This window comes from Lynx canadensis, chromosome X (genome assembly GCF_007474595.2).
Source record: "Lynx canadensis isolate LIC74 chromosome X, mLynCan4.pri.v2, whole genome shotgun sequence".
NCBI lineage: Eukaryota > Metazoa > Chordata > Mammalia > Carnivora > Felidae > Lynx > Lynx canadensis.
Window position 1 is genome coordinate 121,422,455 of NC_044321.2, and position 20,640 is coordinate 121,443,094.

General features: G+C 50.3%; 1 protein-coding gene across 2 annotated transcripts in view; it reads right to left on the minus strand.

Moving 5' to 3' along the window:
• Positions 1-20,640, minus strand: part of GAB3 (GRB2 associated binding protein 3) — a 79,903-nt gene that overhangs the window by 40,136 nt on the left and 19,127 nt on the right. The window contains exons 1-2 of one of the 2 annotated variants that reach the window (XM_030305167.1): positions 12,944-13,308; positions 1,508-1,811 (exon numbers count right to left, since the gene is read on the minus strand). In XM_030305167.1, the coding sequence (XP_030161027.1) occupies positions 1,508-1,811; positions 12,944-12,982 (343 nt within the window). In that variant the 5' untranslated portion in view covers positions 12,983-13,308. Of the gene's footprint in view, positions 1-1,507; positions 1,812-12,943; positions 13,309-20,640 lie in introns of those variants that run through there. The other variant, XM_030305166.1, reaches the window with a different exon arrangement.

Genomic DNA, 20,640 nt, shown 5'->3' on the forward strand with positions numbered 1-20,640 from the left:
GGCCAGAGTACTCACGATGTGTTGACTACCTATGGTTGTCGCATGTGGAGCCAAACACTTTATGCGAGAAGCCACAAGAAAGCCCTTCGGGCATGGTTCTCAGATGGAGAGGACTCTGCTCTTACGACCTTCTAAAACCTAAGGCGGGGGGCTACAGGGAACGATAAAGGTCATAGGGGGTGGTTTCTGGCCTCCTCCAACTTCATACCAGAACCTTCCATCTTCTGCCCAGTGCCTGACTCGTTCCTGTTTGTCTTTGGATACTAGGACACGTGTTACCTATCTGTTTTCGGGTAACTCCTGGATGAGGAAAGACACGGAAGAGACGTGTAATGTGGCACATGAATACGGATCTGGCTTGGGCTGAAGGTAGGGACGAGGGCGGCGAAGAGTGAGTGGCGAGCCAGGCAGAGTTGGTCAGGGAGGCTCTGCTTGTGTGCTCACTGTTGGACGCCAGCCAGGAAGGATTCGCTGCAGCTTTGCAAGTAAGCTTGCCATCACTTCATTTTCTTTGGTTTGAGTGCTCTCGAGGCTCAGTAACGCAACCGAATGGCTAGCTGCACTTACTAAGCTTCCCAGGTTCCTGAAGAGAACAGGACTTTGTCCTCAGGAAGCACACCCTTCTGTGCCATCCAAGAGAGCCGGACGGGCTCTCCACCGCCACCTAGCGGTGTGAGGCATGTTTCAGCGGCAGGTGATAAGCACACAGTAATGCTGTCAGCTGTGGAATCTAGGACTGAGGTTTTGTCTACCAGACTAACGTGCCAGAAGAAGTCAGATTCAAGGTCGCACAGGTTGAGGATCAGGGCGTGGTGCAATGATGCCAGGGGCTCAACAGCAAAGTCCGTGAAGGTGAGTGGATTGTAACCCTAGATGCAGTACAGCCAGTATATTACACAGAAAGGACACTACGTGTGCGTGCATCTGTATGAGAGCGAGAGAGTGAGCGACAGAGAGAGCGAACAGGAGAAAGAACCCAGACGTAGCCCAGAACAATGTCAGAGCTAACTTGCCCTGAGCTGACCTTGAGACAATCGGAGACAGGACAAATTCTTCCCTGCCTATGAGTTCCGTTCTAGCATCCAGTGCAGAACAACCCACTAGACAACAGGAAAGCTAGACTTCCATGAATGTTGGAAAAACAGTGGTATTTAATATTTCTGGGAAATCAGCAGCCGCAACAGCATGGGGAAACTCAGAGCCCTACGGGACATCCTCACCCACATTCTACTTTTACTGCAAAAGCTACGGAGTGGCTTCAAGGCCACCAGAGTCACTTGTCATGCTCAGTGTGTGCACACTGGGGCCTGAAACCTAGAACCAGGTGAAAGGAAGCAGCTTTTAGAACCGTACTTTGTGGGAACAATTCTGGTATCAAGGAGCCCGTCCGAATACCCTTGAGGAGGTGGGCTTGGCATCGTGATATGTTTTCCCGCAGAAGTGCTCCAGGGTGCATCACATGCCCCAGGCCGCCCCCGGCTCACGGGAACCCCGGCCCTGCTCTCACCCGCACCATCCTCCAGTTGGCCGAAGTTGCAGACCTGACTGATGCTGTACACCCACACCAGCATTTCTACTTCGGTCTTAGCCACCAGATAGAATGTACGCAAAGCGGTCTTGACAATGAACACGAAGTTATTCTGAAATTCCTTCCGGACGAAGCCGGGGCCCACGTGCTTGCACACTGCACACTCGCTGAGGTCGATCACACGGATGGGCTTGCTCGAGTGCTTGGTCCTGTAGTACTCCAAGACGTCCGGGCTGCCGCTCATGCGGCCCCGCCGGAGGACGAACCAGCGCTTGCGCCAGGCCTGCAGGGAGGCAATTCGACAAGAAGTTACCGGACCCGCGGCATGGGCTTCTCCAGCTCTGCCGAGAACCTGTTTCATGACAAGGACAGCAGAGAAGCAGATCGACCACCCTAACAGTGAAATGCAACGTCCACCCGGCTTTGCATTAAATAGCTAGTACACCATGTACAAGCCCCTTTATTCAATGATTTTAAGGATGGCTCGTCACTGGGGACTGCAGCAATGGCATTCGTGCCCACGGGTCAGAGGACCAGATCTATACAATCATCCCAACTGATGCAGCTGAGGAGTGTCACATCAATGCACATGTGTTCATGCTTACAAAAAAAAAAACTTAGTAACGAATGAGAAGAGAGCCTTCTTAGCACTATCTATCTGAATCCCAAAGCCAAGATTGGACGCAAAAATCAGGTACAAATCGTGAGTGCCCACCGTTGTCGGTATTGGCTAACATTATTTAACTTCTAGAGAACTGCTCAACAAGAAAAGAAAAATCATACACATTTGAGGAGAGACGGTTACCATCATCTGAAGTTTCTGACCGTCTTTCTGTAACTCCCAACTGCTTTACCATAACTCATTGAAGCTCCAAAACTATCCTGTGGGAAAGGTAATTGTTTTCTCTGTGTGTACATTTTATGTCTGAGAACACTGAGGTTCAGAGTAACGAATGTGGAGTAAAACAGTCAAGAGGAGGAGTGTAGCCAGCATTCCGTCCTAAACCACAGTGTGTCCCAAAAATCGGGATGTCCTAGGGGGCATTGGAAAATAGGTGTTGTTTGCTTGTCATCCAAGCGGGCGGGGGGGAGGTGCAGGGCAGGAACCATGTGGCTTAAGCTTTCACAGCGTGCTGACAAGCACTATGACAGCTGAAAGGAGAGAGCCAAGCATTGAGGTAAAATGATCACGCTTCACCTGATCCACACCCAAAAAAGAGAATGATGCTCCAGAGAAACCAGCACCGGGAGGTGGGAAGATGCTTTGCATGCCCCTGGAGCTCCTCAGTCCCCACTGTCCCCTGACCTGGAATGAGCTGCCTCCTTGGGTGTGAGACCTAGGAAAAGACGTATCTGCAATTGACCATGGCCCTGCCATTCCAAGGAGTCTTCGCTGTTAACTTCCCCACCATCTCCTGAAGCCAGGGAGAAGGAAGTAAGGTCCTTCCTCAAAGCCGTCCATTTTCAGGGCGCCTGGGTGGCTCAGCTGGTTGAGCGTCCGACTTCGGCTCAGGTCATGATCTGGCGGTTCGTGGGTTCGAGCCCTGCACTGGGCTCTGTGCTGACAGCTCCGAGCCTGGAGCCCGCTTCAGATTCCGTGTCTCCCCCTCTCTCTGCCCCTCCCTGCTCATGCTCTGTCTCAAAAATAAATAAAAATAAACAAATTTTTAAAAAGCCGTCCATTTTGTTACATTAGGGCACCCTGTGTTCTGCTGTGGAGAACCAGGCACAGACCAGGGGAGCAGGCCGACGGGCCGACGGCGGGGCTGTTTTCCAGCGGAGACACTTGATGCTGCAGTTGGCAAGTGCAAGGGGCAGATTTATAGCTGTGGTTAGCTCTTCTGAGCGGTGGTGTGTGCGACAGCAGGAAGTGTGGGCTTCTGCCAGGAGGCATGGTGACCACTGGGACAGGAAGTCCTTTCTATCTCTAGCTTCTTGGGCCTGACACATTTATAAAGCCACCAGCTGAGACCAAGAGACCCCTGTAGAACGACAGGCCACCATCTGGGAGAGTTCTCAGCTCCCTCACTGCCCAGGGAACCGGAGACCCGAGGCAGCAGAGAACCCAATCAAGCGCCGACAGGGGAAAGGCCAGTCATCACAAGAGATCTACCGTTACGCCTCCGAAAACCCCTGTGAGGCTGCGGCAATGGGCCAGGCACTCCGCGCTGGGTTGGGACAAGGAGGGAACAGGCACTTGGCAGGTGCGCCCGGCCTTGGTTTCGCCTCTCTGAGGCGAGGTTTGGCCACTCAGAAGAGGGACAGAGCGGTGCGATTAAGCCCTCATCGTCAAAGATTAGAAACATAACAGCACGTTTGTGTGCTCATGGGGATGATTCAGGAAAGACAGGAAAATGCATGATTCAATAAACTCCTGTTGCAGAAACATGGCATCAGATGAGGTAAAGCCACTGAACAGAAGTGCTCAAGTGTCACTGTGCAGTTCGGAACATGGGGGGATGGGAAATCGGGCAAACAGGGATGCAGGGCAGGCCCAGGGAAGGGTCCAGGGGACAAGGGAATGCCATGTGTACCCACTAAGGAAAGCTTTCACGGGGAGCCTGGGGCAGCCCGAACTTTCCAAAGGCTACTGTGGTAGGGAAATGTGAACAGGAACTTTGTTGTACTTCCCCAAACTGATTCTAAAAGAGGAAGTCAAACGGAGTGCAGAACCAAGTGTCAACTTAATTGTTCTTAGTTTTATGGGAACAGATTTCTCATCCTTTAAGAGCAGTTTGGGGGGGATAAAAGTAACAGCAAGAATCGCTGTGCATCCTGCCCGATGATGGAGACAGAGAATTGGGTGAGAGCCAGGGTGGGGAAGGGATCTCAAGCCGTGGCAGTGGCTGCACGGGCGGAGGGTCGGCTGGGAACAGCATGAGCGCAAGAGGAGAATGACATGGCCATGTCTGAATGTCACTCATTTGTTCAACAGCCATCTCCCAGTGGCCCGCTCATATGCTGACACCGTGTGGGCACCGGGAAAACAGAGGGGACCAGGGCACAGGGCCGTGGGGGGCAGGGGAAGTGGGCAGAGGGATAAACAGACGATTGCAGTCCGGGAGGTCAGTCCTATGGTCACGGAAAGCCAAAATTCTCTGGGGACGCACAAAAGACACATGCGATTGCGGGGCCCAGGGAAGCTTCCAGGAGGAAGTGGTGGGGAAGCCAAGGCTGAAGAAGGGCCCAGGAAGCAGCTAGTGGAAAGGCTTCCGCTACAATTGCTTGCAAGTGTCTGGCCGCCGCTCGGGCTGCCGAGGCGTCCGCCGCAGAGACACCATCTCCAAGGGCGTGTGGTGAGCCCGCCACTGCACCCGGAGCAGGTCCCCTGACCCCACCCAGGCGCCTTGACTGTACACATCTCAGCTGATTTGGATAGCTGACCGTTTGGGTCCCTTGTTTTTTCTCTCCACACGCTTGTGCGTCAAACTTCCCCAAGAGCTGGCCCCTGAAACCCTACGCACCCCCCTTGACCCTAATAAAGGCAGAAGCCAGGCCCCTGGGAGCACTGTCTGTACCGACGACGTCGAGCCATGGCCCCAGGTGTGTCGTGCACTTTCCAGGTGTGCACATGACAAAGGCCCTGAAAGCAGCCGGCCCGCGCAAAAGTGAGGCTCTTTACAATAAAACAGCGTGGGGCATCGGGCTGCCTCAGCCTGGATCATGAGTTCAAGCCCCATGTTGCATGTTGACATTTCTCAAAAATAAACTTAAAGACGGGCGCCTGGGTGGCTCAGTCAGTTGAGCATCCGACTCTTGATTTGGCCTCAGGTCATGATCTCACGGTTTGTGATTTCCAGCCCCTCGTTGGGCTCTGTGCTGACAGTGCAGAGTTTGCTGGGGATTCTCTCTCTCTCTTTGCCCCTCCCCGTCTCCCCTTCTCTCTCTCTCTCCTCCTCAAAATAAATAAACTCTTTTAAAAAGATACAATGAAACAGTTCCAAGACATTAATCATGCAAACAGGTAAACAAAGGGAAAGAATCGATCACTATGCTGCCCTTCCTCGACAAGCCGTCCCACTGGGAAGATGAAGGCAAACACCTGTTTATAAATGCGTTCTGACCCATAAAGGAAAATAAATGACAGAATTCGAATATCCCCATTTTGCCACCCCTGTGAATCAGCAGCTATAGGCATGAGGCACCAACACTTGCTGGCTCAGGAAGCGAAATGGCACGAGGGTGTGATCGACCACAGGCCGACCCGGGGGGAGATCCGGCATCTCAAAGGCCCACGTTCCTCCACACATAAACAATAAGAAAAAGGGGGGCAGACTACCCAGGAGATGAAAACTTTATATCATAGTGCCTAGGGGACGTTCATCTGAGTGAATCGGTTTAAAATCCTTTTGGTTACAAGAGGGCTTCTACCGAGGGCTCAGCTAATAATAATAATAATTCACAAGCCACATATGTGTTTTATGTGGGTTGCTAGGTTTGTGCTTTCTTTTACGAGAGAGAGTGCACGGGGCAGGGGCAGAGAGAGAGGAGACAGAATCCCAAGCAGGCACCGCACTGTCAGCACAGAGCCCAACTTGGGGCTGGGACTCCAGAACCGGGAGATCATGAGCTGAGCTGAACTCAAGAGTCAGATGCCTAACCGGCTGAGTCCCCCAGCCACCCCCACTCAATAAACAGTTATTAAGTACCTACTGTGTGCCAGGCACTGTGCACAACAGGTGGAAGGATGCTGGAGGACTGGTGAACTCACAGAGGACGTGAGGGCTTGAGAGCTGCTGTCTCTTCTCACGTAGGAGCTCTTTACCTTTTACAAGTGCAGGACCGCGAGCTTCCACGGCTGCCCTGAAGTCCGCCCCCTCCCCTTGGACCTCCTTCACTGCACACGTCCCAGAAGCAGCGCCATCATCATTTTATAAGTTATTCATAATTGTGGCTAATTGTGTGCACAGTGATTTTGCTTTCCAGATCCTCTCGGTGCAGGACATGCTCATCTTCACAGAGAAATGGAGTACAAAAAAAGGGGTTCCTTTTGAATTCTGATGCTGCTTCTCACTTTCTGGGCGGCCTTGAGCACTTGACCGCTGCGAACCTCGGCATGTGTAAACGGAGCCAGTATGCCCTGGCCTGCCTCCCGTGTGCTGTGATTGCGGCGAAGCCACGACAAATGGACAGAGAAACATTATCAATTTGAAAGTAACTTGTAAAATGATGATGGGGCTGTGTGTTACCAGGGCACAAGGCACTGCTTGCCCTGGGGAAACTTTCTCCCCTGTGGAGTGCATACCCCACCCCCCCACCCCCCGCAACCCATGCACCAATGGTTCTGAGGGCTTTTCTAGCTCTGATAATCAAAAATCTGTTTCCCATGAGCCTTTCCCGCCACAGCCACCAAGCTGACTCATTACCACCCCATGAGTATCATCTCCAACAAGAAAAACCTGCAACATCCTGTAACCTTGTGGAAAAGTGTTTGTGCTCATTCCTGGAATCTGAGAAAGGTTAAAACTGAGCTCCTCCAGAAGGGTGTGTCTGGATCACAAGCCTGCTCATCTGTAGGGAAGTGTTAAAGGGATAATTGAATCTCATCTTTCTAAGACTAAAAGCTATGTGGTGTTCTCCTCTTAAACCAACCCAACTTGCTGACTTCATAATTTACAAACACCTCGTAGTTTGGTTCTTGGTAGACAGTGACCCGCCGGGTCAAAGAAAAGCCCAAGTGCCCGCGAGCCTGGGGTGGAATCTCAACTTCCCTGGGATGGGTTCAGTTAGGTCCCCCCACCCCCCCATTCATATGCTGAATCAGTCCCAACCCCCTGGACCTCAGAGTGTGACTGGATTTGGAGACAGAATCTTTAGCAAGTTAAAATGACGCTATTAGTGTGGGAGCTAAGGGGAAAATGTGCACACATGCATAGAAGGAATATGTCACAGCGAGGCAGAGAGGGAAGATGGCTATCGGCCAGCTAATCAGCCAGGAGAGAGGCCTGGGATGGATCCTTCCTCCCGGCCCTGCCGACATCTTGATCCCAGACTTCTAGCTTCTTAAATCGTAAGACAATACATTTCTGTTGTTTAAGCCACCCAATCTCTGGCACTTTGTCACAGCAGCTCCAGCAAACGGATATGTTCCTCAACCGTCGGTACACATTCGAATCACTCCACTTCCAGCCACACCAGTGTAGAACTGGCACTGAACTTACCCCCTACCCATAAAACCAACTAGACCAAGTAGATGCAACGAGTGCTTTTAGACACTGGACGACAGTCAGTGCAGGGCTGTGACCCGTATGAGAAGAGAAACGAAAGAGCTAAGCCCATGGACCATCCTGGCTTTCGGCTTCCAGGCCCATTTCTAGACCATGACAGTGAGGGGAGGGGGTCCTAAACAGAGCACAGCAGTCTTGCAGAGTTGAGAAGACAGAGATAAAAATTCTGGATGGTTGAGGTGGCTGAAATTTGCAGGGAACAGGGCCAGAGAGGATGAAGCTAGGTAAGGAAAGAGTTCCAGAAGCCTACAGGGGAACCGCTCCACAAGACCCGTACTAATGACAGCACGTGTACAGTGAAACTCCATGAGGTGAACCGAAACACAAATCCAAAAACAACGACCAGGGACCCACGAACTGAACACCTACCAGGGCTGGGACATGTCTGACTTCCGACCAGTTAGAGTGGAAAAACCTGAAACACTCAGGAGAGACTCTGGAAAGGCCACGGCTTAGAATTGGAAGAGGCCAAACCAGCCCTGGAGTGGAGGCGCTCTAGACTTGCCCAAAGAAAGCTTAACAAGAAGCCTTCGAAGGATCAAGACTAACAAACATGGCCTAATTATTCGCAGAAGCTCAGGAAGAATGTGGTTGGCAGGGCACCTGGGTGGCTCAGTCGGTTAAGCGTCCGACTTCAGCTCAGGTCATGATCTGACAATCTGTGGGTTCAAGCCCCGCATCGGGCTCTGTGCTGACAGCTCAGAGCCTGGAGCCTGCTTCTAATTCTGTGTCTCCCTCTCTCTCTGCCCCTTCCCGGCTCACGCTCTGTCTCTCTGTCCCAAAAATTATAAATAAACGTTAAACAAATTTTTTTTAAGATAAATAAAGTTTAAAAATATATACAATATTACTCTTGAGAGGGGCGCCTAGAGGGGCCTCTGTCAGTTAAGCATCCAACTCTTGATTTCCACTCAGGTCATGATCTCATGGTTCGTAGGATTGAGCCCCACGTGGGGCTCTGCACTCACAGCGGGAGCCTGCTTGGGATTATCTCTCTCCCTGTCTCTCCTCCACTTGCATGTTCTCTTTCTCTCTCTCCCTCAAAATAAATAATCAACTTAAAAATACTAGTCTTGAGAAAAATGACTATTTTTGTGGGTTCATAACAAACCTAATCACCAAGATTCACTCATGACACATTTATGCGGCAAGAGACTGGGATGTGATGGTGAACCAGGCAGATGTGATCTCTAACCTGGACGCGAGGCAGTCACACAAGGCTTGGTACCAGACTTTTAAATCAAACACAGTAAATGCTCTATCCAGACACTGCAGCGGCCTGTTCGGGATTAAATTGGGGTGTGAAAGTGATCAGTTAAGCAAACCTAACATGAGCTTTTATCAGCTATTGAGACAGATTATCAAGGTTGGAGTTTACGAAGGAGACACCTTAGAAGTCTGAACATTTGATTTGTGCGCTCGGTTTTACTTGCAAAGTGAGATAAACCTGGCCAGGTTATAGCAATTTCACTTCTTGTGCTCCAGAATTCACTCCCATAAAATTGAAGTGGCCTGTCTGGATTATGTCCATTGTCAAAAAACACTGAAATGAACGGAGAAACATCCTGAAAGTCTCCAAGGCTGTAAAGAGACACCCCTGGTTTAAACTGCTTTTCTGGCCAGAGTGATTACTGTCCCTTTGTTTCGGCGGAATTGGCCCCCTGCCCCCTCTGCAGTGGTGAAATCCCAAAGCTATGAAATCATTTCCTCCACATACACACAGGATGGGTCCACAACCTGCCTTCGCAGCCAGGCTTCCCAAGTCAGGCTGAAGGAACAGGACCTCCATGTGGCTGCACTGGGAGCTAGGTTTCGACCCTTCGGTATTGCTGGTCCCTGAAGTACCTGCAGAGCATTGTTGATGTGGGCTTGTGGCGCAACGGACAGACTAGCGCTGTGGCCGTGAAGGGGGAATGGGAAGGACCCCTGTGTTGGAACAGATCTACATACTGACAGCGGTGGCGGTCACGCGAAACTACGGCTGATGAAAGTGCACTGATGCGCACACAGGCGCGCCTGTGCATGTGCGACAGGGGAAGCCTGCAGCAGCTCTCGGATGTTCCCGATGTCATTTACTGGTTGTGTAAGATAGAGACACTGGGGGAACAACAGAAGGCCACCAGCCTCCTGGGGATCTAATGATGTTTCTAAATAAGCTTACAAAAACATCCTCAACCCAAAAGAAGTCAAGAGAGTACAGAAAGCTGGCAGAGGGGGTGTGCACAAAACATGCTTGCCTTCACTCCACGTGTGTCCACCCTTACAGTCACCGAACGGGAAGCGTGCTGGGGACAGAGAGAACTAAGACGCAGGCTCTGCTTCTACAATGCTCACGGTGGTCTCGTGGGCCTGGTGCGCTGATGGGATGTGCTGCGTGGATGAATTTGCAACCGCCGAGAGGGCAGGAGCGACAGTCGGTGAAGCTGGAGCGGTGGCACCAGCCGGTGGAAGACGCGGAATTGCTAGTCCCGGCCCACCAAGGGCACGTGACCACAACGGAGGGAGGCCTCCACGCTGAATGGCAGGCTCTGGTTTACGAATGCGCAGACACCGTCACTGTGCAATGTGGTACCGACTGCTCGGAGTGCTCTGCGTGGGACAGCGGCACAGGAGCTGCCACCAACGGCATTCCTTTCTCTTACCAGTTTGTCAACTTTTACTCATAATCCTGTGAAGTGCTCAAAGCAGTGAATTTTTCCAGAACAGGAAGTGTCTTGTTCATTAATGCAAGTTTCATCACTCCCCCTTCAGTGTTCAAGAACACTCTGTAACTTGGGAAGCCTGCGTGGCTCAGTCGGTGAAGCGTCCGACTTTGTCTCAGGTCATGATCTCTCAGTTCGTGAGTTCGAGTCCCGTGTCTGGCTCTGTGCTGGCAGTGTGGAGCCTGGAGCCTGCTTTGGATTCTGTGTCCCCCTCTCTCCCTGCCCATCCCCTGCCGGCACTGTCTCTCTCTGCCTCTCAAAAATAAACAAACATTAAAAAAATGTTTTAAACAACACTCTATAACTTAAGAAGTTGAACAAAAATTAGTTGAAATTCCAGAAAAGCAAAAACAGGGGGAGTTGGTCGGTGACCCGGGAAGGTATCTGAACACGTCACTGGCCAGGTTTTCCAGCTGGCTGATCCGGCCACTCCTGCAGCTTCCTGGGAGGCATCTGGAGGGAAACAGTGACGCAGCAGTGCCCTGCAAGTCACGTGTCCGAGCCCTCTCAGCAAAGACTGTTTTATCCCACACAACTATCAGAAGCATTTCCCCTGATTTAGCTGTCTTCCAAAGCGGAATATTTCTGTCCCTTTACATGCACTCTTCTCTAGAGATCAGAAGACGGGGAGGAAAAAAAAAGCAAAGACAAATAAGACTGGCCCTTGTCTGATTTACGGACTGACTTTTCATTTCCTCTTACATCCTTCCTCAACACTGTTCCTCTACGAGCAGGTTCCCCCCGCTGGCTTTTTCTTGTTGTTGTGTTGCCGTTGATGTGGGCTTCGTAAATGCTAGCTAGTGTTTAGAGACGCTAACGAGTCAATCACCGCCGCCATTTGTACGGCCCCCAGGGATCTTGGATGCGGTCCCAGAGCACGAGATGAAGGGGAGCAGTTGGTAACGACCCGAAGTTCCCCCATTCTCTTCCCAATGGCTTCGCCATGAAAATACTCAGGAAGTTTGGGGCGTGTTTATGGGTTGCAAAAGGTGAAAATCATCAAACAAACAGAATTCCGAATAATGTTCCACTTTCTCTCCGCCTTCTACTTCCTTGCCAAAGGGGACCGCAAAAGCCATGGGACCCAAGGGCAGTGGGTCGGGAATTTCCAGGAGCCCGTTACACTGCTCCTCTTTGTCCTGGCTCAGTGCCAGTAGCCCTGGGATTGCTGGTGACCCTTCAGCCTGATGGCCTGTGACCTTCTGTTCGCTGCCAGATACAGCTAAGACTTGTCCCAGGCATGGAACAACTTCCCGTGATTGTCCTGGAGATGGCCTGGCCCACAGGATCAGCTTCCATGGTTGTCAACAGACGCAGAAGAGTCCTGTGTCTCTGTAGCGTGGCGGGCCTTGGAAGGAGGAATCTTGAGGAGGGATGTGCGGCAGAGATAAGTGTGCCACATTACGTGACATGCACTTGACCTTCCTCATGAATTGGCAACCTAAGTGCCACTGAGTGTCCTGGCTAGTTTCTCATTATTTCTTACATGGCAGATTCTCAGAGGTCATTAAGACCAGCTAATCAAATCTGCAGGTGTCGTGAACCCAGGAAGGTCACCGATACATTAGGTATCAGGCTCAGGATCAACGTGACGGCTTGGAACAATGGCTGAAAACCAACTCAGGAAGAAACAGCTGTTTGAAACTCTAGTAAGTTCTGTGATAGAGTAAGAGTCTGCGGTGGAATGGACAACTTGACAACTGACCTGGCTGATGAGGAAATATTTTAAGCGGGGTCCCTGCAACAGCATGAACACATAAGAATAAGATTTTATTTTCCTTTATTTTATTGTATTTATTTTTTGAGAGAGAGAGAGAGAGAGAGAGAGAGAGAGAGAGAGAGAGAGAATGTACATGCAAGAGCGGGGGAGGGGCAAAGGGAGACAGAGAGAATCCCAAGCAGGCTTGATGCTCAGTGCGGAGCCTGAAGCGGGGCTTGATCCCACGACCTGGGGATCGTGACCCGAGCCCAAACCAAGAGTCAGACACTCAACTGACTGAGTCACAAGATGCCCAGAGAATAAGCTTTTAAAAATCACCATTATCCCCAAGTGTTGGGTAAAGATTAATGGTAATGGTTACACAACATCATGAATGTGTTTAATGCCACTGAACTTTACCCATGGTTAAAATAACCCATATTATATATGTATATTTTACTCCAATAAAAAATGACAAAATATTACTCTCACAGTCATGGGTGTCTGTCCCCTAGGGACCCTCCCACTGCTCAAGCTGAGTGCCGAGGCACGAGGGCTCCTGGGACTGTCTCCAAAGGAGTCCGCTAACGATGAGAAGATATTCCTAACAGAGCAACAGAAAGACCTCAAAGCAGATTTTTCTCAAAATAGTAATAACAGTTTGCACCAATGTCAGCGGTTTGCATGGATTGGAGTGAATCACTTAACGTCCACATGGACCCTGTGGGGTACACACCCTCCATCCCTCTGGGGACACTGAGGTGCGTGAGCTACTCAGATCACCTACCTTGGGAGCCTGGGTCTTCAACGTGTGCTGCCGTGACATCAGAGGCTGCTGTGAACTGACCGCAGCTATGTGGGTCACATGTAGGTCACCGAGCTTAGAAGCCCCAAGAGCGAGCCGCAGAGAAAGGAATGAGGCAAGGGGAGTGCTCGCTTCAGACGAGCTCCACGTAGAGCAGATTAACTGGCAGAAGGATGTGGAAGGATGGCGCACCCGGATTCTGAAGTGCTCCAAAAAAATGAAAGGAATGAGGAGGATTCGGATTCGGATTGTGGGAGAGTACGTATTTGGATTACAAAGTCCAGGAGATGAGAAAATTCAGCACAGTTTTATAAAAATGAGCTCAGTCTAGGGGCGCCTGGGTGGCTCAATCGGGTAAGTGTCTGACTTCGGCCCACGTCATGATCTCGTGGTTTGTGAGTTCGAGCCCTGAGTCGGGCTCTGTGCCGATAGCGCGGAGCCCAGAGCCTGCTTCGGATTCTGCGTCTCCCTCTCTCTCTCTCTCTGCTCCTCCCCCCACTCACACCCTGTCTCTCAAAAAATGAATAAAAACATTAAAAAAATTTTTCTGACAGCGTGGAGCCGAGAGCCTGCTTCGGATTCTGTGTCTCCCTCTCTTTCTGCCCCTCCCCCACTCATGCTCTGTCTCTCTCAAAAATGAACAAGCATTAAATAACATTTTTTAAATGAGCTCAGTCTAGCAAGCCATCCTCCCATTTCCTAAAATAGAGGAATTTGGGAAACCTGGTGTCTTGTGTTATTAGATATAAGATATCTGAGGTTCAGTGCAGAGAAAAATCTTCTTAAAATGCCACAACAGTGCCTGCAGCTTAGAGGCAGCTCAGCAAATCAGTGAATCTGTGTTTCATTGCACACATAGTTAAAAAAAAAAAAAAATTCTGCCTGGATTAAAGATTCATGTTTGAAAAGGAAACTATAACAGTATGGAAAACACAGAGGTGGACAGGGCGAGTGGGGGGGGGGGGAGGAGAGACGAGAGCGAACGGGAGGAGGGGGCTGTCGGGGCCCAGGCCGGCAGGGGTGGGGGCAGCAAGCAGTGAGCTGCAGCCCCACATAGATGCTGCAGGCTAGCTCCTCAGCTCTAAGCACCTGCTGGCTACAGGAAGCTGCCAAAACCACCTCCTGGGCTCTGGCCAGCACAGGCCGTGAATCTACTCCACCCAGGAGACCACAGGCCACCAGTGTTCACCGAAGCTCTTGTCTCAGCCGGGGACAAGCTAAGATGCCAGAGGGCGCCTGCCTGGACGCTTAGCCCCAAGTGCCTGCAGAGAAAAAGAACCTTCTCAGTGCCAACTTGGTTTCGTGAGTTGTGTGGCTCAAGGCACATACATCTGCTACGTGGAAGAACCCGTTGTTGCTTACAGTTACGGCAACCCCCCTGGGCCTCCCCGTTGCTGACCCAAATGTCCTTCCTTTCACCCAGGAACACATGTACAAGCCAGGGTTCAGAAATGTGTGTCGAGTGAATGATGGGGACCGGTCCAGACAACAACCGGTCTCACTTCCAATTCCACGTAGCGTGCACTGAGCTCAGGTGGGCCCTCGATGTAAGCAGGCCCCTGGGACACCTCCCTCTCCTCGCATGTCACTGTCCCGCTGCACTTGTGACTTCCAAGAGTCCAGAATGGACCAAGTTAAGGATTTTTCACTGGAATCCTTCAGAAATCATTTTTCTATTTTGTCAAAACTGTGCCCTCCAGAGGGGGTGGGGACACGTGTAATCGACCTAGGGTCCTTCCAGAAGGAGCTGGTTGGAGTTTCCTTTTCCAGTTTGGGTTCTTTTTATTTGTTTTGATGAGTTTCACAGCACGGAATTATGCAAACATGTACTCAGAAATATGTTTTCTTTCTGCCAGCTTTCTCTAAAGCTCTGGCAGTCGCAGAGACCAAAGCAAAAGAGTATCTGGTTGTTGACATTTGTCTAATGAGGTTGGACGTTCTTTTTTTTTTTTTTTTTTTATTTTCAACGTTTATTTATTTTTGGGACAGAGAGAGACAGAGCATGAACGGGGGAGGGGCAGAGAGAGAGGGAGACACAGAATTGGAAACAGGCTCCAGGCTCTGAGCCATCAGCCCAGAGCCCGACGCGGGGCTCGAACTCCCGGACCGCGAGATCGTGACCTGGCTGAAGTCGGACGCTTAACCGACTGCGCCACCCAGGCGCCCCGGTTGGACGTTATTTCTTATGTGTCACGTACCTTTGTAGACCTCCTTGTGTAAGCGGCTCTTCATTTTTCTTCTTTAATTTTTTTCAATATTTGGTTTTTTTGAGACAGAGAGAGCTAGACTGTGAGCAGAGGAGGGGCAGAGGGAGAGGGAGACACAGAATCCAAAGCGGGCTCCAGGCTCTGAGCTGTCAGCACACAGCTTGAGGCAGGGCTCAAAGTCATGGACCGTGAGATCATGACCCGAGGCAAAGTGGGACACTAAACCGACTGACCTACCCAGATGCTCCTTCCTTTTTTATATTTTTTAAGTTTTATTTTTTTTTTGATGTTTATTTCTTTATTTTTAAGGGAGACAGAGACACACAGAGCACGAGTCAGGGAAGGGCAGAGAGAGAGGGAGACACAGAATCCAAATCAGGCTCCAGGCTCTGAGCTGTCAACAGAGCCCAACGCGGGGCTTGAACTCATCAACCTTGAGATCATGAACTGAGCCAACGTTGGATGCTTAAGTGATTGAGCCACCCAAGCGCCCCAGTTTACATTGTTTTTGAAGTACCTACTGTGTAAAATAGTCCTTGGCAACATTTAGGAAATGCTCGCTAAATATTTGTTGAAGGACTGAATGAATAAATGAAGTTTTATTTTCATATGATTGAAATTCTATAGCCTTCTCTTCCAGAAATTATGCCATTTTCTTCCATTTAAATACAATACAGCTGGAATTAGTTTCATATATCTATATTGTTTTTCATATAATTTATTGTCAAATTGGTTTACATACGACACCCAGAGCTCTCCTCAACAAGTGCCTTCCTCGATGCCCATCACCCATTTTCCCTCTCCCTGCCCCACCCCACGCCCCCATCAATCCTGTTTGTTCTCTGTATTTAAGAGCGGTTTCCCTCCCTCCCTCCCTCCCTCTCTGTTTGTATCTATTTTTCCCCTTCCCTTTCCCCATGGACTTCTGTTAAGTTTCTCAAGATCCACATATGAGTGAAAACATAGAATATGTCTTTGACTGACTTATTTCACTTAGCATAATACCCTCCAGTTCCATCCACGTTATTGCAAATGGCATGATTTCATTCTTTCTCATTGCCAAGTAGTATTCCATTGTATATATAAACCACATCTTCTTTATTCATTCATCACTTGATGGACACTTAGGCTCTTTCCATAATTTGGCTGTTGTTGAAAGTGCTGCTGTAAACACTGGGGTACAGGTGCCCCTATGCATCAGTACTCCTGTACCCCTTGGGTATCGTATGTCTATATTAAGTGGGATTGAGTTATAGTTTTCTTTCTTTGTACTGGAATCTCCTTACCTAACTTGGTGGCAGGGTTACTGAAGAACTATTTCTGTGCCTAAATAGTTTAAAAAGTATGCAAGTTACCTGTTCTCTAAAGTTCACAAGAACTCAAGTATCAAAATATTCTGAATCAAGCATATGTCTTAGAGGTAATTATCTGACCAGGATAACGTTTTAGGGTCTAAGACTTTGGCAAGGCAATGTTAGAATTCTCATTTGGGGTGAAAATTTGGGTGAGATTAAATGCCACTCAAATTTCAGTTTTAATTTCTAATTACACGGTTCTCATGGCCCAAGACCCCAAACCACTGAATTCTTGTCAGCACTGAGAGAAAGCCACAGACTTGCTTCTTGTGAAATGGGAACTGGCGGTGATGAACCAAAACAGCTACTGAAAAGGAGGCCTGGGAGGGGGTGACAAAGCAGCCCGCCTGTTGGGGGACCCAGACGGCGTGTTGCCTTTTTGTGAGCGAGACCGAGGTGTTTCTCCCCATGGAAAGCAAGGCTTTGCTCGGTACTGTGGATACAGTACCCCAAAGAATGGCCCGGGAGCATGGCCCGTGGAAGAGCCACGAGGCCCGCAGGCCAGACCGAAGACGCTCCGCTCGCCACAAAGACAGGGCATTCTCGGGCCCGCGGCACCAGCTAGCAAGGGAAGGGACCCGACTTTGAGGTCCCTTACTGCGGGCGCTTGGGGAGAGGACCCCGAGCAAGTGTCCCCGGGCCCCCGTGCTCATGGGCTCACAGTGTGGGAAGGGAGACAGACAAGTCAACGGAGGCCTCAGCTCCCGAGACAGCAGACGTGGAGCCGCCCTCGCCAGGGCCTCCCGACATGCTCCGGACCCGGGGGACACAGGGTCTCTGGGCACATCCAGCCCGACACAAGCTGGGGGCCTTCTCCAAGCCACGATTAGAGACAAATATTTTTCTATACTTTCTGTTAATCTTTTATGTTTAATTATTACAGGACTATAATTATGACATGCCGAACGGGTCACAGAAACGACGTAGGTACAGAGTGACAGATTTACTTACAAAAAATCAAAAATGTCTATGTGGTGAAAAGGCCCCTTGAACAAAAGTCAAGGTAAGACAAGGCTTCGGCTCGGGTCATGATATCACGGTTCCGGAGATCAAGCCCCGTTATCGGGTTCCTCGCTGACAGCACAGAGCCTGCTTGGGATTCTCTCTCTTTCCCTCTCTCTCTGCCCCTACTCTGCTGTCTCTCTCTCTCTCTCTCAAAATAAATAAACATTTCTTAAAAAGGAATATGGGGTGAGCTACAATAAACAAAACATATTCACAGAGGAAACAGATGGCCCGAAATCATACATCCAGACATTGCTAATTACAAATGTGCTACCTTTGCCCATCAGATTGCCAACAAATTTTCAAACGTGCACGACATGTGTATTTGTGGATGTTAGTGTCATTATTTATAATGGCCCCAAATCAGAAAGAAACTAAATAGCCATCAAAAGGTTGAATAAATTGTGGTATAATTATGCAAGTCCCACCCCAACCCCCCTCCACCCCGTACTTTGGGAATCTCAGTGCTCTGCTTTGTTGTGATTCTTCGAGTTCCCATTTCATTAGTCCATTTACGAGTCAGAGTGAAATGAACGGTAAAGTTCATAATTACAAAACAGAAGCAAATTTTCAAACAACTGAGCAGAGGCTGTTCACATCTTCCTATAATGTAGCCAGCCCTCAGGGCAGTTCGGGTCTCCCTGGACCCGCTTCTTCCACCGGCTTCCAAATCTCAGGCCAAAACGCCCTGCAATTCTGGACTCCTCTCTTTTTGTCACCAAGAACCAATATATCAGCATGCACCACCCCCTTGCAGAGCCCCTCCCTGTCACCTGGATCACTGCAGTCACCTCTCACCTCTTCTCCCTGCTTTCTGCCCTTGTCCCTACAGTCTATCCTCAATACAGCCGCCAGGTCGATCCTGTCACAACGCGTGCGAAATCGTGTTGTTTCTGTGCTCATTGTCCTCCAGTGTCTTCCTCCCACACTCAGGGGACAAGCCAAAGGCCCTGCTTGAGTCCCCCACCCCTCCCATCACCTCTCTGACCTCATCTACTCTGTCTTCACTGCCCGGGCTCCAGCCCAGCTCACTGCACCTGGTAGGAGGAGTGCCCTATGCCAACTCCTGGACAGTTCGAGCTCGGTCCCAGCACAGGCCGAGAGCTGTCCCTTAAGGCCAGAGCAATCCCCCAACAGGACTTGTAGATGATGGCTGTCAGAAGCTGAGGCCCACAGGGTCAAATAGTCATTGGCAACATGTATTTATCAAGTCTCCAAAAAAAGTGAGAGAGAAATAGAATATGTATTATGCTTTATATTCCTTAGTGAAGTCATCGCTTGAGGCATTAAGTATCAGCGACTGCTGCAATCACAAAAAGACAACTCGGTAGGAAAAGTGTGCGACTCTTGATCTCGGGCAATGTGAATTCGAGCCCCACATTGATGGTAGAGATTACTTAAAAGTAAACAGACAGGTAAACTTAAAAAAAAGACACACACACTTGTTCTGAGATGGGGAACGGATTCATTACACTGGTCTCTCAGAAAAGAACATGTCGGAGTGCTGACTGTTACGACCTAGAGGCAGGTGCGTCTTACACATGGTGGTGGTGCAAACTGCCAGCTTCCAATTTGAAAAGAGCCAAATATCAGAATTGGGAGAATTTTCCCTTTGCTTTCAACTCGACCTCATCCTCTTGTCCTTTACCACCACGCTTCTGCTGTCCACTTCTTCCTCAAGCACCTTAGGAATGTTCCGAGTCGGCGTCACCAGAAAGAGCAGGAAGCCCCAGTTTGGCGTTCTCCGCTGCGGCTGGTTTCGGTGATGAAGCAGCTGTCCGTCTCCATCTGCCTTGTCCTGTGCCCCCGGTCCCTTCCTCATCTGTCCGGCGCTCCCCCTGCAACAGCCCAGCTCTCAGCTCCCCTGGCTTCACGGCACCTCCCCTCCTATCCCCCCAAAGTCCCACCCCAAGCCCCTTTCCTTCTAACTCATCACGCTCTCCTTGAATGATCTCCTCCAACTCCCCGATTTCAACCACTTACTACCTGTGTCCCAGAGAGCTTCCCTGAGCTCTGCACAGATCCACCCCATTTGTGCATGTCCCACAGTCACCTCCAACACCATGTGGCCGACCCCGAGTGTGCCGGCCACGAGGACTCGCCCCCAAACTAGGATCTTCCCAGACTGACAAGAAGGACCAGCTAGAGAGAAACAAGATGAAATTTAACCGTACTAAGTATGGGTCTGGTTCCTGGGCTTAAGGGAAACAGAACACTAGCTGTGGGGCTGTGACGTACCTCAATGGTGACTAGAGCCAATCATACTGTGTCACACGTTTAAAAGTCACTGAGAAAGTAGATCTTAAAAGCTTTCATCACAAGAAACAAATGCATGACCTCATCTGGTGACAGATGGGAACTAGACTCATTGTGGTGAGCGTCTGGCCACAGGAAAACGTGGACCCGTGACGTGGTACACCTGAAACAAATACAGTATGTGTGTGGACTGCACTTGGAGAAACAAGAACCAGGGAAAAGCAGAGCAGCAACGGCACAAGAACAGACCGGAGAGAAGACAGCCTCACAGAGCCACAGAGGAAGCTGGGGGTGAGTCAACAGCGTGGTGCGGCTGCCAGAACAAAGCTCGTGGCATCTCCAGCGGCCTTGTCCGGAGGCCGGGGTCCGGATGAGAAGTGATCATCCTGCCCCGACACCCTAGGTCTGCAGCCTCAGTCCTCCTGGCGCTTCGGAAGGGCTCCGTCGGAAGGTGTGCGAGCGCAGAGGGAAGGGCCGCGTAGACCGGCCACACGGAGAAGACACGTGTGCAGGGCTTCTGGGTGGCGGAGAATGACACGTGTTCTGTGAGCCGGACTCTCACAGTCACAGCTGTCACACAGTTATTTGCAAAGCATGTTATGCAACCGGTTTCCTGTCACTGTATGTCTCCAGATAACACATGACTGGTGAAAGTGTGGCCAGCATTTAAGTGGGTGGCCATCAATATCCCTTCAGATCTAGTTCACAGTGACGGCTGTGTTGTCTCTGGGGTTGCCAATCACCCTTCTCAACATTATTCCCCCTCTCTCACGTACCTTTTTTCTGAAGTTTTCATGGATTTATTTTGAGGGGGGAGGGGAGGGACAGGGAGAGAGAGGGAGACAGAGAATCCGCA